The sequence below is a fragment of the Bombus flavifrons genome, chromosome 3, assembly GCF_040668555.2.
Source record: "Bombus flavifrons isolate JBK064 chromosome 3, iyBomFlav1_principal, whole genome shotgun sequence".
Classification (NCBI taxonomy): domain Eukaryota; kingdom Metazoa; phylum Arthropoda; class Insecta; order Hymenoptera; family Apidae; genus Bombus; species Bombus flavifrons.
Window position 1 is genome coordinate 2,550,045 of NC_138444.1, and position 26,065 is coordinate 2,576,109.

General features: G+C 46.8%; 1 protein-coding gene across 1 annotated transcript in view; it reads right to left on the reverse strand.

The window, feature by feature from the left end:
* Positions 1-148: 148 nt before the first annotated feature.
* The window catches only part of LOC138190142 (interleukin-1 receptor accessory protein-like 1-A), a 123,646-nt gene continuing 97,729 nt past the window's right edge, over positions 149-26,065 (reverse strand). Inside the window, exons 4-7 of the mRNA XM_069132710.1 lie at positions 11,965-12,098; positions 10,617-10,781; positions 2,896-3,033; positions 149-1,011 (exon numbers count right to left, since the gene is read on the reverse strand). Coding sequence (XP_068988811.1) covers positions 572-1,011; positions 2,896-3,033; positions 10,617-10,781; positions 11,965-12,098 — 877 coding nt within the window. The 3' untranslated portion in view covers positions 149-571. The remainder of the gene's footprint in view (positions 1,012-2,895; positions 3,034-10,616; positions 10,782-11,964; positions 12,099-26,065) is intronic.

A 26,065-nucleotide genomic window follows, 5' to 3' on the forward strand; every position in this document is an offset into this window, starting at 1 on the left:
TGCAGAAGATAAAATAGGATGAAGGATAGTGCGCGTATCTTTCGATATGGTCGAACCTACTCGCGTCCGTGGCAATTTGTCGCGTTAAAATCAAGTTTCGCTTTCGACCAGCGAACGTTTAAGTAAATTTATGAATTTCGCTGGTTCGCGCTGTAGCTCTCCTTGTAGACATACGCCGAGGAGCGTCCAAGGCGTACGTCGCAACGTAAAAAGCACAAGTTAGAATGACAACACACGGTCGTGCATCGGTTGCCCGAGCATCGAAACCACTACATTTTTGAAAGTTACAGATCCGTAGATGCGGTTATTTGCGAGATTCGGCGAGGAAACGGCGTTAACGTGGTGCGCGTTTATTACGCTACGCGAACGAGCGTTTTCAAACGTCTGATTCTGCGCGAAACGCATGGATACTTGGACAAGCGCGCGGAAACTTGGCCTTGTCACCGCTTTCGTACAAAAGCGAAAGGAAGAGAAACGCGGGTGAAGAGACTACGTAGGTATATGTAAGTATATACCACGTAAGGATCCATTACGTCGTTTGCTTTGTTCGATCGTTTCGCTTTCCTCCGTTTTAAACAAGAACTTCGAGACTTTCGCGCGATCGAGCCTTCTGCTGTCCGCATTTTCCGTTCGCCTGAACGATCATGGCGACCGATTGGCAGCCGCTCTCGGAGCTGATCGGTCGAATCGGTGGCATTGCGAGCCGCAGCTTGTACCAAAATGTGTGGCTGCCGGAACCTAAGTTGCCGGTGTCGTTCCAATGCAAGACCTTCAAACGATCGAGCGAGTATTCACGTATGTTGTTGTAAGCTCGACTCGATCGTTTCGCGATCGCGGTCGTGTTCAATAGATTCTTGGTGATGATGACTATCGTTCGAGTGGTGAGAGAAGACAGCTGATTCAGGACAACCCCCACGTTCGTTTCGTTCCAAACGTTTCCCAGCGACTCCGGGCTCAGCACCACGATGACTCTTCGACTGGAAGCGGCGTGCGGCCCGATCTCCACACCCCCTGAAAGAAAAATCGTTGTATTTCTTTTTCTTCGTCTGTGGAAATAATTCGTGAGATTAGAGCGCCGACGATGTACGTACGTACGGACGAACGACAACGACGAAACGTTAAATCGGCGTCATCGACTGGATCGCGATTGGAAAATTCCTCGGCATCGATAACCGTTGGTAGAGAGACGTTTAGGCGCGAGCACCGAGCTTTATCGGCATCCTGTCGTTTGTTCACCGATGTTTGATGAATTACCAACAAAATGGACGATCAGTCAAAGGATGAACTGGATTCCGCCGAGTCGGCACGCGAGCCAACTATGCCACGACCATAGAAAGCTTTCACCGCGTTCTCGCTCTTTCTCTCTCTCTCTCTCTCTTTTGCTTGACCAGTACTTTTGAATCGGAGCTACGCAACCGTCGATGCGGAAAATTCGAGTTTCATCCGAGCTCGTGCAACTTCGGCCAAAGCTTTCTTCCACTTCCAACCGTTCTTCCGTCTGCTTTCCAAAATTCCGAGGTTAGATCGCTTTCAACGACGAATCGAGGACGAGTGGAAAACGGAGAGCGAGCAAAGAGAAGAATGCGCGAACGAAACGGTTTCTCGATTCAGGCACGCGTTATCGGAAGTTGGCGGAGCGCAAACGCAGAATCAGCGGAGGAAGCGGTACCGCATACGCTTAATTCGAAACCGCGGCTGCTAGAATCAGAGCGACAAACGAAACGCTTGACGTCAGACAAAGAAGCCGGTCCCAACTTCCTAATTCAATTCGCAAACTTCCATGCACCGGACCACGGTTCCGCGATCCCGATAGATCGCCCTGTCTCCGGCAGCTTCCGGTTCTACATTCGCTGAGCTTGCGTGCATCGTTCGCCACGAGGAACAAGATTTTCCGAACTTCGATACGAGCGACTTTCAGTCCGAAAAACGTGCATATTGATTTCGCGACACACGCGAAAGACAGAAGGAGAAAGGGCAGCCGGCGACCACGATGGCGAACAAAATTTATGTATAGGCTAGTTTGCATCGGTGGATCGGAGCCGGCAGCGCGGGGCAATTTGCATTAATAAAATTGGGCGGTCGACCGCTCGCTCACCTACACGGCCCAATTTCGTCCTGCCAATTAGAAGGAAATTAGCGTCTGAATATTTTTCACCGAGCACCCGTTATCAACGCTGAGCACCTAGCCGTTGATATTCATGAGATGCGGAACCAGGATGAACGACGTAGCTGCGAAACTAGATCGCGTTATACCCCGTAAACTTTTGTTCGCCTTTGTTCCCGGTAATCGTCCCCGTTTCGCCAGCTTTCCTTTCGCCTTTTCCCTTCTGCCTTCCTTCGCGAGATCCTATTCGTCGCTCGTTCTCGCCAATTTCTCCGCCAAAATACCATCCGTTATCGTTCTCCCTGGATTTCTGATCATCGCGACGCCGTACAGCGGTCTCTAGAGCGACGTTACGTGGCAAAAATTAGAAACATCTTAACGTGCACGTTGTTCCGAGTCTCGTTGACTAAACGTGGCAAACCTCAGTTCAAACGAAGACTCGGCGTCGTCGTCGTCGTCGTCATCGTTGCGCTGTTTCGTCGAGTGGCAGAAGGCGCGCGAGATTCAGTCGCCGTTCCCAGGTCGATCCTCCCTCGCTTCCCAAGGAAATCAGGGTTTAGAGTTTGCAGCGGGGGTGTTGGGCGGTTTTTGGCCGCAACAGCTACGCGCTCGATCGCGAGAAGGGATCTAGCGAGATTCCGAGGAACCGAGCTATCCCTAGAGACCTTGGAATAGCCTTTACTTTACCCTTTCGGTCGACCACGCGACAGGAAACTTAATAACGCTATCAACGAGCAGTTTCTCCCTCGGAGAGCGACTCGGTGCCGCGTTTAATTAAACCCGAGACTTACAATTCTGATTCAACTGGGAGAGTTCCAGCGCCGTGCACTTGTACCGGTGCCTCGATTCCAGCGTGGGTATCACTATACCGATGACCAGGCTCGAGTCTTTCTCGTGGTAGCACACCAGAGCGTCGCATTCCTTTCCATCTGAAATTCGCGTTTGTGATCGTAATTAGTACAGGTATTATTATGGTCGTGCTCACCGCTGCCACCTGGCAAATCTCACGAAGCGCGTTTCGATCGCGACCATCCAGATATTTAACACTAGAACTACCACACCAGTCAAACCGACTGATTTTATAATTTTATTTTAAAATTCCTACTTCATGTTATATTTTTTTCCGCAATAATGTAATGACTTTTGCAACGGTAACTAAAAGAATAATATAATGAATTTTATTTCGTTTTTTATGTATTCGAACTGAAAATAATTTTGTATCAAGGCTACTTATACCAATACCAGCCACAATGACTGGTACTTGTCAAAATGTAAAAGGGTCCTGCAATCTGTTTATCGAACCCCAATTAACCAGTTTCCTCGTTTTGTACAACTTCCCATACGTTTTTCAAATTTTTACTGCGTATCATATGACGATATCAATTATCAGGAAAATTCCGGATCGATCGCTAGATCGCTAGATGCTAACGTTAGAAATACCACACCAATTAAAATGATTGGTTCCACAATTTTATAAATGTGTCAACCCTCGTTTAGGGATTATGGTCCTAGATGGATTAACAATACCAAAAATGTACATAACATGGAATTCCTTCTGTAAGAAAGTAATAAATCGATAAATATAAAAATATTCTATTATTACATATTTTTTAAAGGCCAGTCATTTTGACTGGTTTTGGTAGAAATAGTTATCATGTTAATTATCGGTAGTTCTAGGGTTAAAGTCGGTGGAACGTGGAATAGGTGGAACGTAGAATAAGTGGAACGTGGAATAAATGGAACGTGGAATAAGTGGAACCTGTGGAACTGTGGCAAGGATGGTTGAAAGAGGAGAAGAGAGCAGCGGAGATAACAACGTTTCTTTCAACGAATAGATTACTATCTTCTATTTCTATTATTTCTAAACGATTCGTTCCTAGACGTTTAACACGTTGAATGCCCAGGGGGTCACCGGTGACAGGCACTCAACTTGGTCGTGGCGCCGTAAGAGTCACTGATGATCGGCGCATCAATATTAGTAGAAATACATAATTTAAACAAATGTCAATAGTTATAAATTTTGTATTATTACCATCGTTACTACAATGGTGTGACGAAATTAATGCAGTATAAAACATATAAAAATAGTTTTATTTATACATGAAATATAGATCTTTATATAGATCATTAGGTGAATACCACCTAATGACAAAATCCGCAATCACTTAGTTGCCAACCCAATATTATTTGCGCCTCTTCCAATGGCTATCGAACATGGGGAAACCCGCTTTTTCCGTGTTTTACCTTAATGAACAATAACCCTAAGGAACGTTTCGAACGTTTGAAATTTTATTTATTTATTATTTTATTGAGATTAATTTTATGAATCTCTTGTAGGTAAATATTTCAACACTACATGTATCGTATAATAAAAAATTCATCGTGGCTCCGCGGCCAAACCTTGTAAAACTGGCGTGACATTCAACGTGTTAATTATATTTCAATTCTGATCAATAGTCTCTTTAGAACAATTAAAACCATTATCTTCGATCAGCCACTCTTTGAAATTAATTTATAAAAGAGATTAAATTAAAGATATTTTGAACAGACGTATCAATATAAAAAGATACAGAATACAAATATAGAATTAGTTCTATCGATGAAAACGATAGAGCTGGAAAAGATAAACAAGCGAAATTGTTTTCGAGGATCTTGCGCGATAAGATACTCGATCCCTGTTTATTCGTTTTCAAAACGGGATCATGTCGCGGCACTATGACAAAAATTCGTCGCAGCGGATCGCACGGTTCTTCCTACGTCGATTGCTTTTCTTTTTCGGTCGACTCGGGCGCTTGTGAGATCGCTTTCCGAAACGACGCGACGTCGTGAATTCCGTCGTAGGCACCGCCAGTGCCAACGAGTGAAAGCGACCGATCGTTCGTGCAACTATTCCTCGTCGTTGCTTGGAGTCGAGTCGGTCACGGGGTCATCTAGAACGCGGCCGACGTTATCTTTGCGCGCGATCTTCGATCGTTCTCGCGTGCATTCCCGAGAAACATCGATCGACGAACGATAGACGACACGGACGATCGCGCAACATCAGCTTTTGCGAGACAATAACCGACCGGGTCGAACGACTTTAAATTAAACTAGCGATTTCCATCCTCTCTCGTGGCAGACTTAAGGTAAAGCTATTTGATATAAGATCCCGGCTTTTTTCAGCTATAAAACTATCGAATGTCTCGTTAAGGATGCTATTTCGTTCCCTAATCAACCGTTTATTACACAGTTGTTTTATACGCGTGTTGGCGTTGGAATCGATCAAGCGTTTCGAATGTTTTTTAATCGTTTTAGGTCCACGCAGCGCGATCGCACCGTTCGTGTACTGTGGCGAACTGTGTCGTGATGTTTGGTCACGATCGTCAATTCGCAACGCGCTCGGTTCCGAATGTAGCTCGTCGCGAGTCATATCAGTTTCCTCCCGTAATTACTTTTTTTTTCAAATAGTCGTAAACCACCTGCATACACGAAAAAAGAGCAGCGCGATCGCGTCGATCGGTATTCCTCGTAAACAAATGAACGAAGCGCTATCGCGCTGCATGGCACAATCCCAAACGGATTCTTAAAAACGCCTGGCACTAAAACACGGTTAAGCGACTCAATTAACACTAACCTTACCAGACCGGTTCGATGTTCGATTGATCGGTTTCAAAATTTAATTTAAAATCGTACGTACATTCTTGTTCCTTTCGTTCGTCTAACTTTATGTAAATTCTTATATTATCTGATTAATCAAATTCTCAATTCTTTTTTGCTTCTTTGTTGCCGAGGAAAATTCATCGCCTAGCTTACCGCCTGTTTACCGCGACCACTGTCGTTTGACCGGTCGATAAATTTACATCTTTTTCCAAAGTTCTCTATCTGGGACCTTAGCTCCGAACTCGAGTAAGATCTAACCAGCTATAGTTGCATACATGTAAATGCGATATGTGCTTGGCTGCGTCGCAAGCACTTGAATAATCTGAGTGCATGTCGCGTAACATAGAAACACAACGGAGTCTTATCGGAGACTCTGAAGAAACACTTTTCAAGAATACACTGCCTCTATAATGACTTCTCTATAGCTAAACCAAATCTAAATGCAGTATCATTGAGAGAGTCACGGAGTACGGATCGAAGCCCATGAGAAATCGAATGCGACAAGGAGCGAACAAATCTCGTAATATTCAGTGCATTGGCTTTGTGTTTTGTTTTATCTCTGAACATGTCCACACGTTCAGTGAGAAAGTTACCGAAAAACATGCAAAATGAGAATGATCTGTCCGTCTATCATCTCTTGTTTATATTACATATAAAAATGAGAGTATATGATCAATTATTTTATTGTTACTTAAAAGTTATGTCGTGCATTATTTGCTACGATAAATTGACAATTTCTTTCGAAGAAACAACGTCTATTTCGTAGAATATAAGATAAGGTACAGGTGAAGCTTTAACCGGTACAGTCAGCGTTAACTTACAAATACTTGCAAAATAATATTAGGTCGTCTGAAAAGTTTCTTTCGTTTCATAAGGAAATAATCGATGCACAACATTTTCCGTTTTATATTGTTTTATCGAATTACGTATGATCCATTTTGTTCTATCGAAATAAAGATCACAACGTTCGACAGATTAGGTTTCATGTTTGTATAAAGATGCGTTGTTGTAAAAGACGTGTCTGTAAAGGAACACACTTTTCGGACAACCTAATAATTATATAATTATTCTCATAAATATCGTTGTACAGTGGATACAACGAAGCTTGAGATTTACCAGTGTGTTTGATCATTGAACGATAAAGATCTATCTTTGAAGCTACTCGATGGAGTGTTATGCTTTCCGAATGAGAATATGGGACACATGGATGTTTCTGTTAGGAAGCCGGTCTCGTATTCATATAAATCTGACAGTTCGACTGATGAGTGCAAAGTAGAAATTGTTCTCAATGAGGTAAATGATTATGAAGAAAATTACGATATGGAATGCTTGTTTTGTACGGGCTGTTTTTATCATTTGTATTTTTATTTTACTACGAAGAAATTGAATATTTCTTTTCAGTGCATTTTTCGGTAGGTTTCGAAAGAACACATATTTTATCTTTAAAACGTGCAGTAATTTTTAATAAACGTGTTATTTCCTTTAACGTCGAGAGTTACGACGTTAAAGGAAAACGAGTCTCGTGCCAGGCATCATCATCTTAAACGAATTACAAAAATTTTGCCACGCATCAAACAATATTTAATTGAATAATTAAAGGGAAAGTAGTCGATTAAATAGTCAGGTATCGTACGTTTTCAAAATTCTTGACTGCGAACCGATTGAAAATCGTGGAACTGGATAAATGCAGGCGCCATTGCCCTCTTTATCGGTCTACCGATTTTTCAGCGTTTCCCTCGTCAGAGAGACAAGCTATAGAAAGAGAGAAAGAGGGGGAGGGGAGGGAGAGAGCAAAAAAATACCGTTCGCCAACCTATTTGCGCTTCGTTCCGGACTCTTACCCTTTGTGGTTCGTTGGAAACGAACCAATTTCTCGCAAAGAGATTCGAAAATCAAACGCGAAACAAAGAGAAGAGCGTGGAGAAGGAGCAGGGAAATCGTATCGATCGGCTTGGTGGTTGTTTGTTCGTTCGATCGGGCCAGCGAGAAAGTCTCGGTTTTCGCGTCGAGGCAACTTCGATTATCGCGCGTTGTTCGCCCCAACGAGCAAGTTAACGCCTGCGGATATTCGCAGATTTCTTCTGGAAATCATTGTTTCCAGAGCGACTTACTTTCGTTGGACAGTGGAATCGCTGCTCGTCTGGCACGCGTTCGCGATCTTTTCAGTCGGCTAACAAAGAGAAAACGTTCTCCGCAAAACGGTTAATGGACGACGTCGCGGTGCACTGCTTCCGAGAAGCACCGTAATCGCGGCAATTTTCCAGCTTCCGTATTAGGGTAGGGGCCACTCGATCGGCGGCAGCCTTATCGATCAGATCTCGTCCGGACGAGACGGCATCTCCTTCCGTAACAGGCTTCGCCGTACACGTGTAACTCGTCACAACAGCCTGAGGCTCGCGCGGCCGCGATTTATCGCCCATGTCTCGGCCGATCTTTCCGATTTTTCCTTCCTTTTCGTTGTACCTGGAGCGATAGACCTGTGCCGACCGCTCGGCAACATTCGCGATATTTTGCAAGCATTTAGTCGAACGACGATGGCGAACAACCGCGAACAACGACATCGTCTACCCACGCACAGCTCCAACGCGGAAGACGCCTGAGTACACGTTCCAGGACGATCGGTGCGGCTACTTATGTACTTGTATATAGGATGTCCCTAAAATGGTTGCATAACAGGCCGGGTAGCGATTCTGCATGCAACGATAAGCCGAGAAAAGAGAAAATAACATTCTTTCACTTAAGACTTTGCTTCCGAAAAAAATGATGCGCGCTGATCGCAAGTTTCCAACTACGAAACTTCTGTTTCTGCTCGCGTTTGTGTTACGTATTGAATGCCAAGAGTGTTTCAAGGATAATAGCGTCGAAGACTTAAAAGCAGACGTTGCTTCGGCTTTGAAAAACTTGCAAAATACATATAATTCGCTACATGTGCGCGATAATTTAGTTGGAAGAGTGCAGCTGTGTGTGCAACAGTACGGTCGACGTTTCGAACGCTTGTTACGTTAATCGAAGGATTCTTGAAAAGTATACTAGTCTCATCATTATTCACGAAACAATTCAAATTACATACAGAATAAAAAAAAGTAGTAGTACGTACAAATCGATATCACGGAAATAAGATAATAGCAATAACAGGCAGCTTCGTAGCTGGATAATACACGGTTACCTGTCGAATTCTCAAACCTTTTTTTTTCTTGAAAACAGAACCTTAAATGAAAATACGTTATTCTTTTCTTCTCGATTTATTGCTGCGCGAAGAATCACCATCCTACGTATTAGAACCGAGCCGATCGTAATCGATCGGTGGTCAATCAGTTGGAAACGAAGCGATCACCCTGCCAGACTTATCAGGGAGACCGATGTCGTTTCGATGTTACTGTCGACCATATTACCGAGTATATTTTATGCGTTGTAATATTGTAATACGCAAATAAAGTACCGTTTTGTTAAGCAGTCCGATTTTACCGTGCACATCCGTTGTACACCGCGAGGGATAAGGCTGCCAATGCGAACAACCTACTACCATCGCAGCATTCGTTTCATTCTATCGGATCGTTCTGTCAAAAATCTGAAGAAAAAAAACTAGCGACCAACCGAGGAAACGGATAACGAAACGCGGATCGTTCGTCGCGATAAGAGAAACAAGGTTCGCGGCAAGGTTGCGCCGCTTATCGAGAGAAGGTTCGAAGAGCGGGAGCAACTCCGACAGAAGGAAACGAGGCGAGAAACGTTTAACAGCGAGCCTTCCAACGTAAAGGGTACTCTCTCCTTCCCCCCGATTTCTCTCTTTCTCTCTCGTACAGCGTATTCCAGCTATCGGAACGAACAGAGTCGTTACGCTCGATTCGAATCGCGCGCAAAATAAAAGGTGGAAAATAGAGGAGAAGAAATAAAGGAGGAAATCGTTAACGCGGCTCGCGAGCCATTCCCAGCGTGGATTAAACGAAGATTAAGTAACCCGGTGGCACGACTATCGCGCGGATGGGGTCGCCATCGCGGAACGCTCGTGATATTAGGGTGATTCAGAAGGGGAACGTGAAGTTCCTCCGGAGTATCGAGCGGCGGTGGCGGCGGCAGCGACCGTGGCTACGCCGCTATTCCAAGGATGCGTAAAACTTGCACGAAATGGGAATTCGATATGTTAATTTCGGTCCGATATAGGCTACCTCCCTCCGAATACCTTGCCGGAACAAAGCCGATCGCGAAAATACGCTCAACTGGCTAACGATCGATGAAATCTACCGCAGCCAAGTGCCGGACGTTGAACGGAACCGTTTCGCGAGAACGAAATAAAAGCAACGTACACACGTACTGCGAGAATCTTCGCGAAAAGCAAACGATTAAACTCTCTACGATTGAATATCGTCACGGTGGCAGCATTTAGAATTTATTTTTAAAGTAGGACGGCGGGCTAAATATTCATTTATTGAGTGGAATTTGCTTCGGCCAGTATCGACTAGACACTTAGCAAGTGTCAGCGGAAAAATATATCGGTCATAAACGCGAGTTATTTCGACGGTACGAGTTGCCGACGAAACGGTACCGTGGCAAAAACGACGCTTACTTAACGCTTGCGGCGCCCGCTTCTTCGTTCGTTCCTTAACGAACGGATTAACGTCACCTGCATCGCGTGGAGTAAGAAAACGATCGTTGAAAAACCAAGGACGATAAGAAGATTGGATGCAAGTCGCTCTCATTGGCCCTCTTGTAAGAGTTAGAGGAGGGCGAAGGAGGGAATGAGGAAAGGGCGGAATTTGATGACTAGTGCTCGGCGAAGCGAGGACGCACCGCTATTGCGTATCGTCGGAAGGAATGGTGGGAGATTAAGAATCGTAGGTAACCGAGAGGAGAAACTCGGCTGTACGATAATTACCGTTCTCCTCGAGAGGGGCGAATTTGTCCCGGCAGAGCAGCACCAAAGGCAGCCAACAGCGCGCGTAAAACGCGCCGACCGAGATCAGCAGAACCAGCACCAGCACGCCTACCAGAAACGACCTTCTCCAGGATCCGTTTTGTACTTCCAACGCGAACTGTGGCTCTGCAAAAGCAAACGTCCGCTTTATTTTCTTCGCCGTAGAAAGGCTATGGCTAGAGATGGCGAGCAGAGTGGCTAACAGTGATTCATCACGGTGATCGTTGAATCACGATCACGGGCGGTCGTGATCTAATTTCATTCACGACCGTGATCGTGATTCTTTTTATCTCGAGCGAATTTGCTCGCCGTGATCGTAATTCTTCATCTTGATTCAATTATTTCTTGCAAGGCACTTGGATGCAGCTTAAAATGCATACAAATATTTGCATACGTCGTAAATTACAAATTTCCTTGCGTTCTCTTGACACAACGGAAATTTACTTTGTTAGATATCGCAAATAGAAAATAATTCGATTTTCTTTTCTTTACCTCATATCAGGATTTTAACGAATAAAACATCGATTCTTGCTGTCGATTCGAAAACCGTGATATTCGTTTGATGTGTTCGCCACCGATCGAAAGCGACCACGAAATGTCACGAATCACAGTCATGAATCGCAAAAATACCAGTTTACGCCATCTCCAGGATGAAGAAAGAGAAAGAGGAAACCCGGATTTATTTTAGGGCAGGAAAGAAAAAGCTATACTTGCTATTGTGGGTACTAATTTCAGAATAGTGCGTCTACCAGCAGTGAAAATCTTCCGAACGAATGATTCACCGAATGTAAGATTTTACGTTCCAAATCTATCATCTCGTGCAATGATATCTATCAAATTGCATCACGATCGACCACCGGTGTCACTCGGAATGATATTTGAAAGAAAGAAACGCAGCGAGGCGGAGAAAAGGAAAAAGATTTCTTCCGCCGTGTGATGCTCGAGCGTAAACGATTCGCTGCATCGCGATTCCACGTCCGACGTCCACGAGCGTACGAATTTCGGTTAATTGGCTGGAATTAATTGGGTCACTCTGTCGACTGTTAACGAGCGACGAATTAAATCGGAAACGATTGAAATCGCTGCGAGACGTCGTTTAAACTGTTGAAAGCGCGGATCGGATTGTTAATTAGCAGCGGTTAAAAGGATACGTAGATGACCGCCTGCCCTTTCTCTTTTCTTCCTTTTTTTCTCCGAGTATATCCGCGGACTCGTCTTCCCGATGCGATGCAATGAAATCCGCGCGAGGAAACAATCACGAGAGAAGGTTTTTCCCGCAGGCCACGACACGGTTCAAAGGTCCCATTACCTTGCCGATAAACGTGAGCGGGTAACGTGATCTCCTCGTCCACGCCGTTGCTAACTTCGCACTTGTACTCCCCGTAATCTTCCAGAGTTATGTCCTCGATTTCCAGGTAAGAGCCGATGATCTGATTGTTCTCCCTGAAACAATAGTCGTTGATTAGCAAAGTAGGAGAGTAAGTAGAAACCTGGTCCACATTTATTTTCATTACCTGCCCATTTACTTTACTTCTCGATTTTATACATAGAGGCAGGAGCGGATTGGGATTTTTTAGTTTTTACTGGGAAATTACACGACTCACCCTCCAACTTTAATTTGTCGATTCGATTATTCTACGCCGACCGGCCACAATTTCTCAAATCCCTACTGACCCACCGGTAATTTTCCCAAACTCTCAAACAAATTGTCCCGACGACCAATCCCGCCCCTGCACACAGGTAAATGTTTGCAATTTCGTGCGAATCACTCGAGAAAAGAATGCTTTGGCGCGTGCGCTCTCTGCTACGGTACTTTCGCACTGGAGGAGAACATTTCGGCAGAATGTTCGTGTCGAGTACGTAAGCGCGTTTGAGACCTGTTAACGAGTAGCTTGTGAGCGTAAACAGAGCACTCAGATTGAAGGAATATCGGTTAAGCCAGAGAAACGCGTGAGAGTCATTTAAATTTCTGAAGAAAATTTGGAACAATAAGGGACAGGAAGAAAAGATTCTTGAGAATTGTGGATCTTAATCGCTGAAATAAATGTAAAGGAACACTTGGATTGAACTCAGAATTAATATCAAAATAGTTTCAGATTTATTTGATATGTGATTTACAAGATATTCGTCGATACACATTTGCGCGCGTCTCAGCACTCTTTTTGTCTAGCCATCTTCTTTTCCACAGTACCAAAGGAACAGTTGCATTCCTCTGTTTAACGAGACGCTGTGCACGCACATACTGCCGCATACACTCATACTCATGTATGTGTGTCACTACGACGCGGCTAATCCACTGTAGCACACAAAATTACACATATCTCAATAAAGATAAAAGAGGGAAAGAAGAGATGAAATAGCGAGGCTTCCGAATCGCGCAACATCGCGATCCTCGGGAACCGTGATCGATCCGCGGCGATGGGTCTACTCGTAGAGCGACGTTGCCAGGAAAACGACGAAGACTGGAAAATCGTTCGGAAGAATACGCGCGTAGACAACGGGTCGTTCGAGAAGCTGCGGCCATAAATGCACCAGGTGGACGCCATATCGCGTACTTTCCGGAAAATATCGCTCCGTCCCACTTTGACCTCGCTCGCGTGAACCGAACGATCGGTCGCGCCATGTTTTCCTTTCCTCTTTTCCCTGAAAGTTACTCCGCGACGAGTCGCGTGCTTTCATTGCTTACGAATCCGCCTGCGCGTCGCGGAACCTATGTAACTACGCCTGCTGTGTTTTCAAGGGGAAAAGAAGCTGAGCTCGTCCGACGCGATGACTCGTCGTGTTGCACATCTGCGCGCCACGACCGGCTGCAGCGTGCCGATTCCTTCGCTTGTAATTTCGTTTTATCCGCGCCGATCGACAGCCGGTCTACGGCCGCGCGAATGGAATCGATCGGACGACCTCGAGGTTGCGACCACGACGAACCTTTTGTTCTCGGAATTTTTCGAGCGGCCGCGAAGCGCGAGAACGCAGAGAGCCCGCGATCATTGATCGACGAGCGAGCAGCCATAAATCAGTCGGATCGAGGGGACACGTTCGACCGGCAGAAGTTCTTTCGTCGAGGTTATTAAGCTTATAGAGCCGTCGTCAGCTGTCCATCGACGTCAGTCGCTGCGAACTCGCTATCGCGCGAACGTGTCGTGTCTCTTCTCTCACCGAGAGAAGCGGTCTTTTTTCTCGGAAGCGTGTTCGCCGCGACGCGACGCGGCTTCCACGACTCCTATCTTCTTTATCGCCGGTGCATTCAACGCGAGATCATGCTACTTTGCGACGTGCCTCCGACTCGAGAACTCGAATTTTCCTCGGTTCTCGGATATAACACCGCGATATCTTCGCGTGTCTGCGAAAATTTGGTTTAATCGGTTCCGGTATCCCGTCAAACGTCCGTAACGAACGTTTCATCAGGATAAAAAATAACGGTGATAGGGCGACGTTGCGTTTTAAGCTCACGTAAAAACTCGCAAACGCGATTCCGCTGAAAAGTGGTGATTCGTTTGCTGTCGATGCGAAGCGAATCCGCCACGCGTGTCGCGTCGCGTCGCGTCCCCTAGTGAAAATTCAATCCACCGGCGATACTTTTTTCGAACCGCGTCCCCTCGAATCGCTTTGCCGAGGCAAAACGAATTCCGGGGCAAATTCGCCGCGCGACCGAGCTTTTTCACTCTTTCCGACTTTTTCCATTCTCCGGCAGGTGTTGGCAGTCGTGGCCGCGGATCGCAGGAATATTTTATTCTGGTCGGTCGGTTTTAATCGCATCGGGAAAAATGGAGGTGGTAATGCGAAGCGGCGATGGAAGATTTTTCGGACCGTGAGACCGGCACACGACCACGGCTCGGCGTTCATTGTCGGGAAAGTTGCAGGATGCGGCTACGCGCAACGCGTATTTTAAATTGAACAACTTCCCCGATGTTTGCATCGGCTGGCATCGGTTCGGCTTCCCATCAGGCCCTTCCGTTGACGATTCAATCCGGCAACTTTTAATTAAAAGTTGCACGGTAAAATTCGAAACAATCGGGAAACGCCATTCATTACGGAACGCTCCGTTGCGAATTACAAAAGCAAATTTCGACTCGACTCGACTCGATTTGCCGTTGCTCGCTCCTCGTCCTTCTCGTCACCGCTCGTTTCCCATCGATTCCACGTCCACCGATCGACGCATCCTGATGGGATCTGAAACGTTTTAAATCGCTTCGAATCCGCATCGCGCATACACACGCAGCGACAAATTCGAATCACTTCGAACATGATTCGAAGCTTCAAACTTTTGACACTACGTTTCGATTCTTCGGGGTCACGAATTTCTTGACAGTCTCGATAGGTTTTGAAAGCTCTACGAGTATTCAATAACCTAGCCGTATAATATTAACTGTGTAATATTTCAAGATTGTTTTAATTATTATATTTCTGCTCAAACAGTATAATTAATACAACTAATATAAAATACCAAAGAAAGTGCGAAAAGTGCGAGTTTTCGGGAATTATCGAGACTTTCAAGAGCTTTAAGCTTCGAATCATGTTCGCAGCGATACGAATTGTTTGCCGTATATACAAATTCGAAGCGACTCGGAGCGTTTCGGATCCCATCGCTATCGTAGCTTCTTTCACCAGGGAAACTTCGCAGGCTCGTTGATCACGTTGTACGCTGTAATCGCGCGAGTTCGCAACTCACAACGCGCGCTCAATCCGTGTACGTTGATCTTCCGGGTCGAGTCGCCGAAACTGGCGTTGTTTAATAAATTTTCGCTGAGCTGGCAAATATTGTTGTTTGCCAAATATCCAGCGGAACGGGAACCATGCTACGAGCTTCGAGAGTCGAGAGTCATCCCCCGCTTTGGGGAAACACGGTTTCCTAGTCGACCACGCGAGGCGATGATGCGCGGAGAATCCTCGAACCGACCGAATTATGCGCTCGGAATTAATTGCTGGCGAATCACGTTCACGAACCCCATCCATCCTGTAATTAAATTAGCATGCCGGAACGCGGCGCGCGTCCGATGATCGGCCAACGCATCGCGTACACCGGTCCACGTCGCCAACCTTTTCCTTTTGTTTTTTCTCCGAGTTCTCTACAGGTGTCTCGGAGTCGTTCGAGAAAACGGCCAGAGGCGAGTCGTCGATGCCGCGTCGCGATTTCTCGTCCATCGATCTTTTTTTTCATTAACGTCAATGGTCGTGTTAACGAAACACGGGTCACCGCGCTGATGGATTTTAACGTATCGACGGATTTCGGACCCTTCGATTCGGCTTGCTATTCAGACTTCTGCGAAATACCTTCTAAATACCTTCCAAATACCATAATTCGGATTTATTCCAGCGCCGGCAATCTGTTCATTGATTAACTATCTCTGATTTTCATCGATCTTTTCTCCAAATCGTTTCTTACGTTCAAGACCCGGCCTGGTCTGCGGCCCGAAGATGGGAGAAGGCAGATAGTTTCATCGCGTTTCTTACGCATCATACCGTGCCCTTTATACTTTTTTTTTCATTCGTGACCTCTGGTATAAATATACATAGAGCAACGTAGAGTGTAGAGTATTTAGCATACGTAGATCTATGTACGTGTTAATACCACACGGCTGTAAATCGTGTTCTAATTCTTTATTTAACGTTATTGTACCAAATGTTTCTCACTTGTGAGATCGATAAATTGAATTAAATTAAATTAAATTAAACTAAATTAGCCGTGGCTTCATGGCCGTTATAGTGACATCTCCGGGATCAACCGCGAGGACAAAGATCGATAGGTCAGATCTAACGGCAGTTCAGAGAACAGGCCGTGAAGGTTCGGAGTATCTCGTCGATTGAAATAGTTTAAATCGACTTAACGGCTCGGAATTTATAGAGTGTTCGGAGAAACGCGCGTTACGCGATCTCGTGTACGCGAATGGGCTTTAATCTCGTAAAAGGTGACGGGAAATCGATGAATCTAACGATTCTGTTCCCCGCCCTGCTTCCTCCTCTGCCCCTCTTCCTCTTACTCCGTGTCTCTCGTTCTCACCCCGCGCTTTCCCCTACTTCTTCATCGACGGACCAACCGATATCGCTACTCGTATCATTGCGTGGTCAATCCTGTTTAATTAAGGGAAACCGATAAACTCGCTACTCATTGTCCTGCCGTCCGACTCGATTCGACCATCGGAAACGACGCGTCTATTTTAATTAAATCTCTGTCATTCTCGTTTCGTCGCTTTCTCTCTGCGCGGCCGTTGGCGAACCATTGGAGCGCGCGTCGCGCCGCCAACGAGCGCCGATTTCCGCGTATTCCGCGAGCGGCTTTCTTACAAATTCCGACAGCGTCGGTCGCTGCGGGTGTGGCGATTGTTTGAATGGCGCACGAATACGCGCGTAAACGACAGAGTACGTAATTGACTGGACGCGTAGCGAAAGAGAACAGGTGCGAACAGTAGTAGAAAGATTGCGATCTGTTGAGTTTTTATATATCTCGGAATAGAAAGAGCAAACGCGTGGATGAATGTATTCTAGAAATTCTTTATTCAGAAATGTTAGAAATTAGGACTTCTTTTATTGGTTTCTATCCTATGTGATAATTTTTTGATAGATGGATTTATTAAACAGAAAACGATGATTATTTAACGTGAACTTAATGCAGTAGTGTGATATCACAACTCTTGACTTTTGAGTCTCCGGTGGCTAACTGAACTACTGAACGACTGCGGTGTCGAAATATATCGATGGCCGTTAGGCCTATTGAAGTTTTCTCACCCTTTTGGCTTGTCGCCATTTGCGCTTTATCGTCCACATTATCTATATGTCGGCGATCTTTCCGCGGTACTATAATAGAGACGAAAGAAGCCGTTGTAAAGACAATCGTTGCGCCAAAAACTAAACACTAGAAAGATGTAGAGTTTTTCTAGAAGTGGGACCCGCTTCAACACGATCGATTGCGTATCAAAGCAGATTTGAGATAGTCGCGTAGCCAATGTAATTGAAAGACTTTCGTTAGCGTTGCTTGATTTTAACACTTTGACTGCCACGTTAGTCATATATGACCGGCCACGGTTTCTCCTGTGACGCCACGGTGGACATTGGTGACCGGAGCGCTTCAACTTTTTACAATTATAAAAATTGAATGAAAATTGACAGTTAAGGCATTTTGAGTATAACCGATAAATAGAAGATACTTTGAAATAAAAAGTGCCCCATTGAACAATTAAACATTCTTATTAGAACATCAATAAAAGAAAATGGGAACAAATCTTGCATCTAATGGTGCACTGTGTTTGCATCCATATCTTTGAGGGACGATCTACGAATATTATTATAAACACACCTTAGAAAATAATCGTAAATGCTGCTTTATAATCATATAATTGCCTCATATAAACGAAGCCTTGTTATATATCGCTATCAACTGTTACCAAGGCGTCACGGTGGTCATCCGTGACCACCAATAAGATAAACGGTTCATTGGGGAAGAATGTTGCCTTACATCATCAATTTATTATTATTTTGCCATTATATGCTATGAATAATAAAAATACTACCGTGGCGTCCTGTGCGAAACGTGATTTCGGCGTGGCAGTGAAAGTGTTAATTAGTTTCTCGTAAACAAGGGTGTGGCATGGGCGATCACCAGCGCGCGAATGACGAGTAAGCAAGGAATAAGACAAAATCGACACGTTTGTCCATTGTTACAATCAGAACCGAGAATTACTTTCTCGAATCGCACGCATCTTCGATCCCCCCGAATCGCCTCAAATTCGACGCGCTTCTCAACAGAGATCGATCGTCTACAAAAGTAAAAGCGAGATTGGTCGCACGTCGGAGAAAGCGCGTGCAACAGCGCTTTTACTTTTATAGACAAAACGCGCTTCGACGAAAAGCGACGGGCATCCGGCGCGATTCCGGTGGAAGCGGTAATCGGTTTAAACACACAGCACAACGATCGAGATCTTTTTTCCCGGGTGGTGGCGAATCGCGTGGAATACGCGCGCCAACGGGCTTTGCTCGCAAATCGGAGGATTTTCAGGGATGTCGCCGAAACGCGGCAACGTCACGTTCGCCAGTGGTTTTAATCTTTCGAATAATACCGGGCGGAATTGCAAATATCAGCCGGCAGTCCACGAAAGCGTTTTCGACAGCGAAAAAACTCGGCCAAATGCGCGATGCAAAGCGAACAAACAATCCTGGACAGTTCCCATCGGGGTAACTATCCAGGTAGTCGTATACTCGCATTGGAGGCGGCGGGGGGGGGGGCAGCAGAGGTGCCGCGGCTTCCAGGAATACCTTCCAACGAAGCGGATGTTCCTGCACGCGCGGACTCCACGAGCAGCGACCAAACGCACTCCGAGCAATTTGTTGGCGCGTTCATTCAGAACGAAAAACGATATCACCGCGCTCAGAGACAAAGCCAGTCAAGAATCGAATTGACGAATGGTTGACAGTCATGAACCACGATGGTCAGGCCCGTTATTCGCAACGCACGAACGAGTTGACCGCGACGCTACCTTAATTTAAACGTCGTAGTTGTAGTATTCGGATTAAGTTCTACTTTAGAATGAATATTGTTCGGAAGTTTGAGTGGCCGTCCGTTTATGGACAGACTCATTCCCTTCGTTGGGAAATTTCGAATTACCTGTCCGCCCCGAGCTGTAAACCTAATGACTTAAAGGTCAGGGAAAAACTCCGGTCGGCATCGTACTGTGCGGGTGAAATACTTCACTCTCAACAAGATCTTACCACCGTTGTGTTCATAACATCACACTTTACTATTATACAACAAGTTCAAATAAAGTGCTAAATTACACTAACATTCGATCTATTAAACGTCCTCCACCTTGAGCGTTAAGTCATTCAAGGTACGCGATATTGACCGATCGGTTTGACCTGATCGGTTGCTCTTTAGTTGATAATTCGCAACAAATGTCACCTAATTGCGATATAATGACTGACATGTATGCGTTCGGTAACGTACCCATTCAGAGCCACGTTAGTCGTAAGGAACCGAAGAACGTTCGGTTCTGGCAATTTAAGACGTCGATCGTCGGCCACTGAATATTTATTCGGAAAAGTTAGTCGAGCGGCGATCACGCGCGAAATCAATATTTCACGAGGCCCCAGCACACACCAGGGCCGCGACCCATTCCCGTTGCTCGACCAATCGACTCTACTCCGTCGAGCGAGTTGTTAAGGTGCGGGATTTCTTGGAACGCGTCCAACGACTTCCGTTCCCTTCGGTTCGCCTATTTACTATTTGCATAAAACGGACGCACGCGGCTCCGAAATTTCGAATGACATAGCGATACGTATTCCAAACGGTTAAACCGCTCCTCCCTTGCTGTGTACTTCGTCCGCGTTGCCGCTCGATCGATGGAAATCGCGATCGAGCAATATCAAGCTGAGCGGAAAGGACTCGCGACTCGATCGAAGGAAGGAGACGCGATATCGCGAATCGTCTGACGGTACTCGAAGGTGGTTCACGCGTCGCGAGAAACAGTTTCTGTGGCTGACAGCGAAGGGACGCTTTCGTTTCGAAGTTCTCGACGAGAGGATACCAATTAGGGTGGAACACGACTGATACGCGAAATCGAACGAGAACCCGCATCCGGCCGATAAATCCGTCAGCGACTCGTTCCGCTACATCTCGTCGAGTGTTTATTTGTTCTTTTTTATTTAGAGATGATAGTAGGGATAAATTCTTTGCCACGAAAAGCCATACATTGTAGGGGAAACGCAATAGATATAAGTATATATGGATTATAAATTGGGGGAATAGTTTTCCTTCTGCTTTTCTGCGGCAGGCAATCGGCGAGATGCGTGGCGTGCGCGCTTTGGGATCCCGGCCGCGCTTCATTTCCCTCGTAATCAACCGAGAGAAACTCGAACGCGCTCGAAAGCAACGAGACGCATGACGTAATTTCCTGGCAGGATGCGCGTCGGCCCAACTCGGTTCGGTTCGGGCCGATTCGGCTCTCGGTTCGGTTCGGGCCGATTCGGCTCTCGGTTCGGTCGGGCCGATTCGGCTCTCGGTTCGGTCGGGCTGAAATAATTAAACGGCACGTTGTAATCCGCGATGACAGATCCCCGTTGTCCCGACAGACAGAACTCGTCTGTCAAATTGCAGCCAGCTGAGCTCAGGTCAGATTAAGTTTCTATCGAGGAGACAGTTTCGCGTGCGTAGGCACGGGATGGACAGGATTAAGTGTCTACGTTGCAATTTCTCTTCATTTCGCTCGCCCCACATCGTCCCGTTTTTAGTCTCTCACGCGGATACGTTGGCTCCGGCGGTGGCTGATAAGACCGACGAAGGAAGAGATAAAAATATCGAAACGAAGGGACGGGTCGCGACGAGTTTCATCGGTGAATTTCGTTGGAAAGTATAGCGGAAAATCGTGGGCTGTCAGAACGGTTCCTGGAAGCGTGGCGATAACGGAGATCGTCGACAGAGCGAAACGATACTTCGGATTCCATACGCTTTAATGTCCGAAATCCGACCGCGTGCCGGAATCGATTCGAATGACCGATAATACGTTAATTTAATCGAGTAAATTGCGGCCGGGCCGTCCCGCGTTTCTATTCGCGCTCGCTCGCTTCTCTGTTCGCCCTGAAATCGAATTACCCAAAAGGTTAAATGTTAATTAATCAGTTTGTCACGGGCTATCGTAACGTTTCGCGAATTCCGCGCGGTTCCCCGCTCCCCTCAACATTCTGCGCTCCATCGATGATTCGTTTCGTTGCCTCGCACGGGACATTGTTCGAATCGTGGAAACGAATCTACCAACTTCTATCTTGCCATCGCTTTCGCCCCTTTCTATTCGCTTCGATCGTTCGATTCGACGGCGGTTTCGTTTAATTTCCTCCGGAGTTCGGTCGATTTTCCGTCTGGTATCGTTCTACCGCACATAGCTTTGTCTCTGCCGCGGTCTAGATATCGCCACTACAAAAAGGTAGAAGGCTTTTCGTTCTGACTCGACGTGCCGCGTTTTCAATCCGTTGCATCTCTATTTCCGTCCGCGTCCTTCGTTCCTTTCGATTCCTTCTTTTCTATTTATTTATTTGTTTATCTCGTAAACGAGAGAAAATTCCCATCAAAGTACAAATAGCGTACAACGCGTAAAAGACGGCAGCGCAATAACGACAAAGATATAAAGAACACGTAGGTAAGAGAAACAGATGCGAAGGTGTAAAACTGTGAGAGACGATACGAAAAGGAGAGAGAAAAGGAAAAGAGAAGAAAATGAAGGTAACGTGCTATATATGTTTTACAAGATTTTATGAATTCGCGCTTGGAATGTATACGGTGTGCCAGAAACAGGGTAGAAAGAAAAATCTGAACGAATATGTGCGTAGGAGAAAAGGTGTTTCTTTCCTTGGTGACGTTTTGTCCCTGCGAATGCTCGATCGTAATTAAACGCGAAGACGACAGACGCATCGACGAGCAGATTTGAGAGGCTGCTGAAGGATAAATTGGCGTGAAAGAGAAGCCGGAATTTCGCAGCGAGTACGTTCCATGGGTCCAACTCGGAAGGATGCACCGGCAGACAGCCTTTCTTTCCTCCTGACAGGATAAGTTTGCGCGGATGTACTCGCTCGGCTCGTGCTTCGAGGGGATGAAAAAATAGTTAGGCAGAGGCGGGAACGTAGGTCGCGCGAGAAGCAAGGGAAACGTATCTCGGGGTATTTCATCGATCGACAAAGTTTAGTCGCAGTCTCCTTCCCCCCAGGGGAAAAGTATTATTCGAGCGGAACGACTCGGAATTAAGTTACGGACCCGTTATTACGGCATCATTAATATTAATTCCGGTTCTAGCGTGCCGATTAATTCGCCACGTCGGGGGGAATTAAACGGATTACGCGGGAAATTTAACTGGTTGCGCCCCGACTGTTTTTCACTGTCGGGGAACTCGGCAGATGTTTCGCCGCGCGTCGCCACGGTTCCGTGGCCGACGACAAGCGAGGCCGCGCTACGTTACGGAAATTTCACTTGGTCGAAAGCTAAATACCCGACCATCTATCGCAGAACGCGACCTTCTTCGTGTACTCGCGTCCCCCACACGCGCGGGTGTATCGTTAAACGCGGCAGTTCTTCGAAACTCCAGACCACGGGAAAATTGAACCAACCTCTCTGTTCCTCTGGCTTTACTCGACGCGAGTAAAATTCACCGACTGCGTGGAAATATCGTGGAGGAAGCAGCGGCACGTTTCCGTCCTTTGTTCCGGTGTTTCTGTCAGCTCGTTGCTTCTCCGTTCTCGCCGGATGCTCGTCGCGCGTTTCATCTCGTCACCGTTCCGCACCGTTTTCTACCTTTCCCGGCAACGACGTTACAATTAATGCCGTCCCCTTTTTCGGTAATTGCGTCGCATTCATCGGCACAACGATATCTTGGCAAGGCGATGCTACGCGTTGCCACTTGTACCGGTGCCGACGTTTGGCTTTATCCACCATCGTTTTTTCGCCTCAGCTACTTTTTTTCCGGTTCCGCCCTACCACCAACTTTCGCTTCTTACTTCTTTTTCTTCGATTCTTCCCTTTTGTCTCTTTTCCTTTTGTTCCTCTTCGGCACTTTTCAATATTTCATCGTTCTTTGCCCCTTCCTTTTTTTCTCGCGCTTCCATCTTATTTCCTTCTGCGTCGCTTTGGAAATACTCGACCGATTTTTTATCCTTTCCCAACCGCCTTCCCATTTCTCTACCCCCCCCCCCCGCCGACTCCTTCCTTTCGATACTTTGCTCTATTCTTCCATCGGCCGACCGAACGACCGACCGGGTGGCTGGCTGACTCGCCCTCCGTCGCGAATTGTTCGACCGATTCGGTCGATAATCTCGCCCCGATGCTCGCGAAAATACCGTCTACTATCCTTCGTTTTCTATTTCGACCCGGAAATCGGTGCAGCGACGCTGAAACGAGCTTACGGGCTGGCTTTCTCCTTGCTTTGTCCAGGACAATTACGACCTGAATGGAAACGGGCGAAAGTACTTCAGTCGGCGATGAATTAGCGCTAGCGGGCGGCCGCTTCCACCATGAATTTGCATTCGAATGCAATCAACGTTAATAGATCCGCATCGACGCGGAGCAGCTCGGCGTAGCGCGCACACGGCCCACGAGACCGCGTGTAATTCGTCTCTATTAGTCGGCGAGTATTGGCCGCTTAAGATTTACGAGTCTGAACCGTCGTCGATCGCGCGGAATCTGTTCGTCACACCTGCGAACTCTATCGATCACCGCATTCCCGGCTAATGCGTCACGAGAGAAACGCGCTCGACGATGAACTCGAATCGCACGACACCTCGGTTTCTAGTTTCTTCGTATAGCGTCTCGCGACTGCTCGGCAAGATTCGCGGTACACAAGAATTAGTAGTCGTACGTCGATCGCGAACAATCGCGAACGCGACATAATTCGCCGATGAAAAATGTCAACGCGTAAGACGTCTGTCTTACTACCTATCTATGTATAATAACTATCTATGTATACGTAGATATATCAGTGCCTAGAATCGAATCGATCGCAGTGGATCGGTAATCGATCGGTCGACAACGAAGAGATTACGCTGCAACACTGGCCGCGCGAACCGACGTTATTGCTTCGATATTATTCTTCAGTGTATTGCGAGTCTATTTTATATCGTAACACGAAGTGGTGTAAAATATAAATAAAGTATCGTCGTTTCAATCGGTATAATTATCGTGAATATTCGTCATACTCGAAATATCGTGTTTGACAGCGATCTTGCTTCGTAACAATCGACGTTGTTAGAAAAGTTGCCGTTCTTGCGACCGAGAAAAATTTCTCTTCTTCTTGATGAATGTTCGACGATGCGTCGCGAAACGAGGAACGAGACTTTGCGACAGATTCTCCCGAAACGATTCTTGTCGTCGTCGTCGCTCCTTTGGTCTCCAGTGGGGTCCGAGTTTCTTCGACGAGTTGGAAGATCGCGACGGATTATTCCTCCAAGTTCTGCGAGGTGCGCGCGTAAAACCTACGAATCTCCGACGGCATCGTTACGTCCGCGAGCATTTAACTGGCTCCCCTTCCTGGTTCTCTAAGACGAATAGCCGACTTTCCTTCTTGCGCCGACTTAAATCGTGGTCGCGTCAGCGAATTTCCGGCTAGCGAAAACGAGTAGAGTGTAGAGAGCAGAGAAAGGGAATGAACGCGTCTCGTCGATCGATCGCGTTACGTCGAGAAACTCGTTTTCTCCACCTCGATTTCTGTCCATCGGGCTGCGAATTCTCCAAAGCTCCCCATCGCGTCTCCTCGACGCTGTACGACCTCGCGCGTTTACTCGATCCACCGGCGCATAATGGAAGCTCGATTAAAAGCGAATGGAATATAAATTGGAAGCTGAAGAAGAGAGGGAGATGGAGAGAAAACGAGGGGAGAAGAGAGAGAGAGAAAGAGAGCTGACGAGTCGTTTCAGGTATCGTCGATCTCGTTTAATCCCGGCCGACCAGCGAGGCGACTCGTCGCTTAGAATATGAGAAGCTCGATGGACCACCCATGGCCGGACGACGGACCTTGCTATCTCGCCACGATGATCGAGAGCTCGACGACAAAACGAGAGACAAAAAGCAAGCGGAGTGAAAGAGATCGAGGGTAGAAGAACCGGCTAACCAACCGCGGAGGAGCTCGTGACCCTGGCGCCGTGCCGCGCCGCGTCGTTTCTCGCTCCACTCCGTTCTCCCCGACTCGGTTCTTCCCTCTTCTTCTCTTCCTCTCTACCGTGCTCGCGCGACCTCACGGACTTTCCCTTTGCCCCCTCAAACTCGCAAAGTCGAGCGTCGCGGGAGACCGCGTTCGAGCTGCTGTCCGGTTCTCACGCGAGAAACGAGAAACCGACTTGGCGATCGATTCGACGGTGCCTATAGGTGGAAAGCGGCAAAGCTTGGGATAGACCGTAATTGGCAGCTAGAAGCGTCTCCGCCGCGAGGAATAGCCTCTATCGATCGTATGCACCGAGAATCCGAGAATGGACAGGGACAATGCCGTCCCCTTTCCTCCGCTCAATTTCGTTGCCTCGACATTTGGTTTCCGCTCGGTCGCACGGCATCGCGATCTCTCTCTCTCTCTCTCTCTCTCTCTCTCTCTCTCAAACTCACTCTTCGCTTCCGGACTAATAAAGCGATTTCTTGCACGGGGCGCGGCCGCGCGCGTACTAGCGACTAAAAGTTTCACGGCGACCAACGACGAGTCGGCAAAACCTTACAAGAACTGCAGACCGAACGCGTTCCCGGACAGACGCGGACAATTACGGGCCGACGTTTTTCCATTTCCCCTTCGCGAGCGGTGGTCGAGTAGCGAGCTATGTCGAGCGAGGCTTGTAACCATCGGAGGAATCGGCATTATCACAGCAACAGTGGCAGCAGCGAGGGGACACACGAAAAAGGGGCCGATTCACCGAGGTAACAGGCCAGGCTATCATCAGCGTAATGACGGAGCTGTTGCGACGTG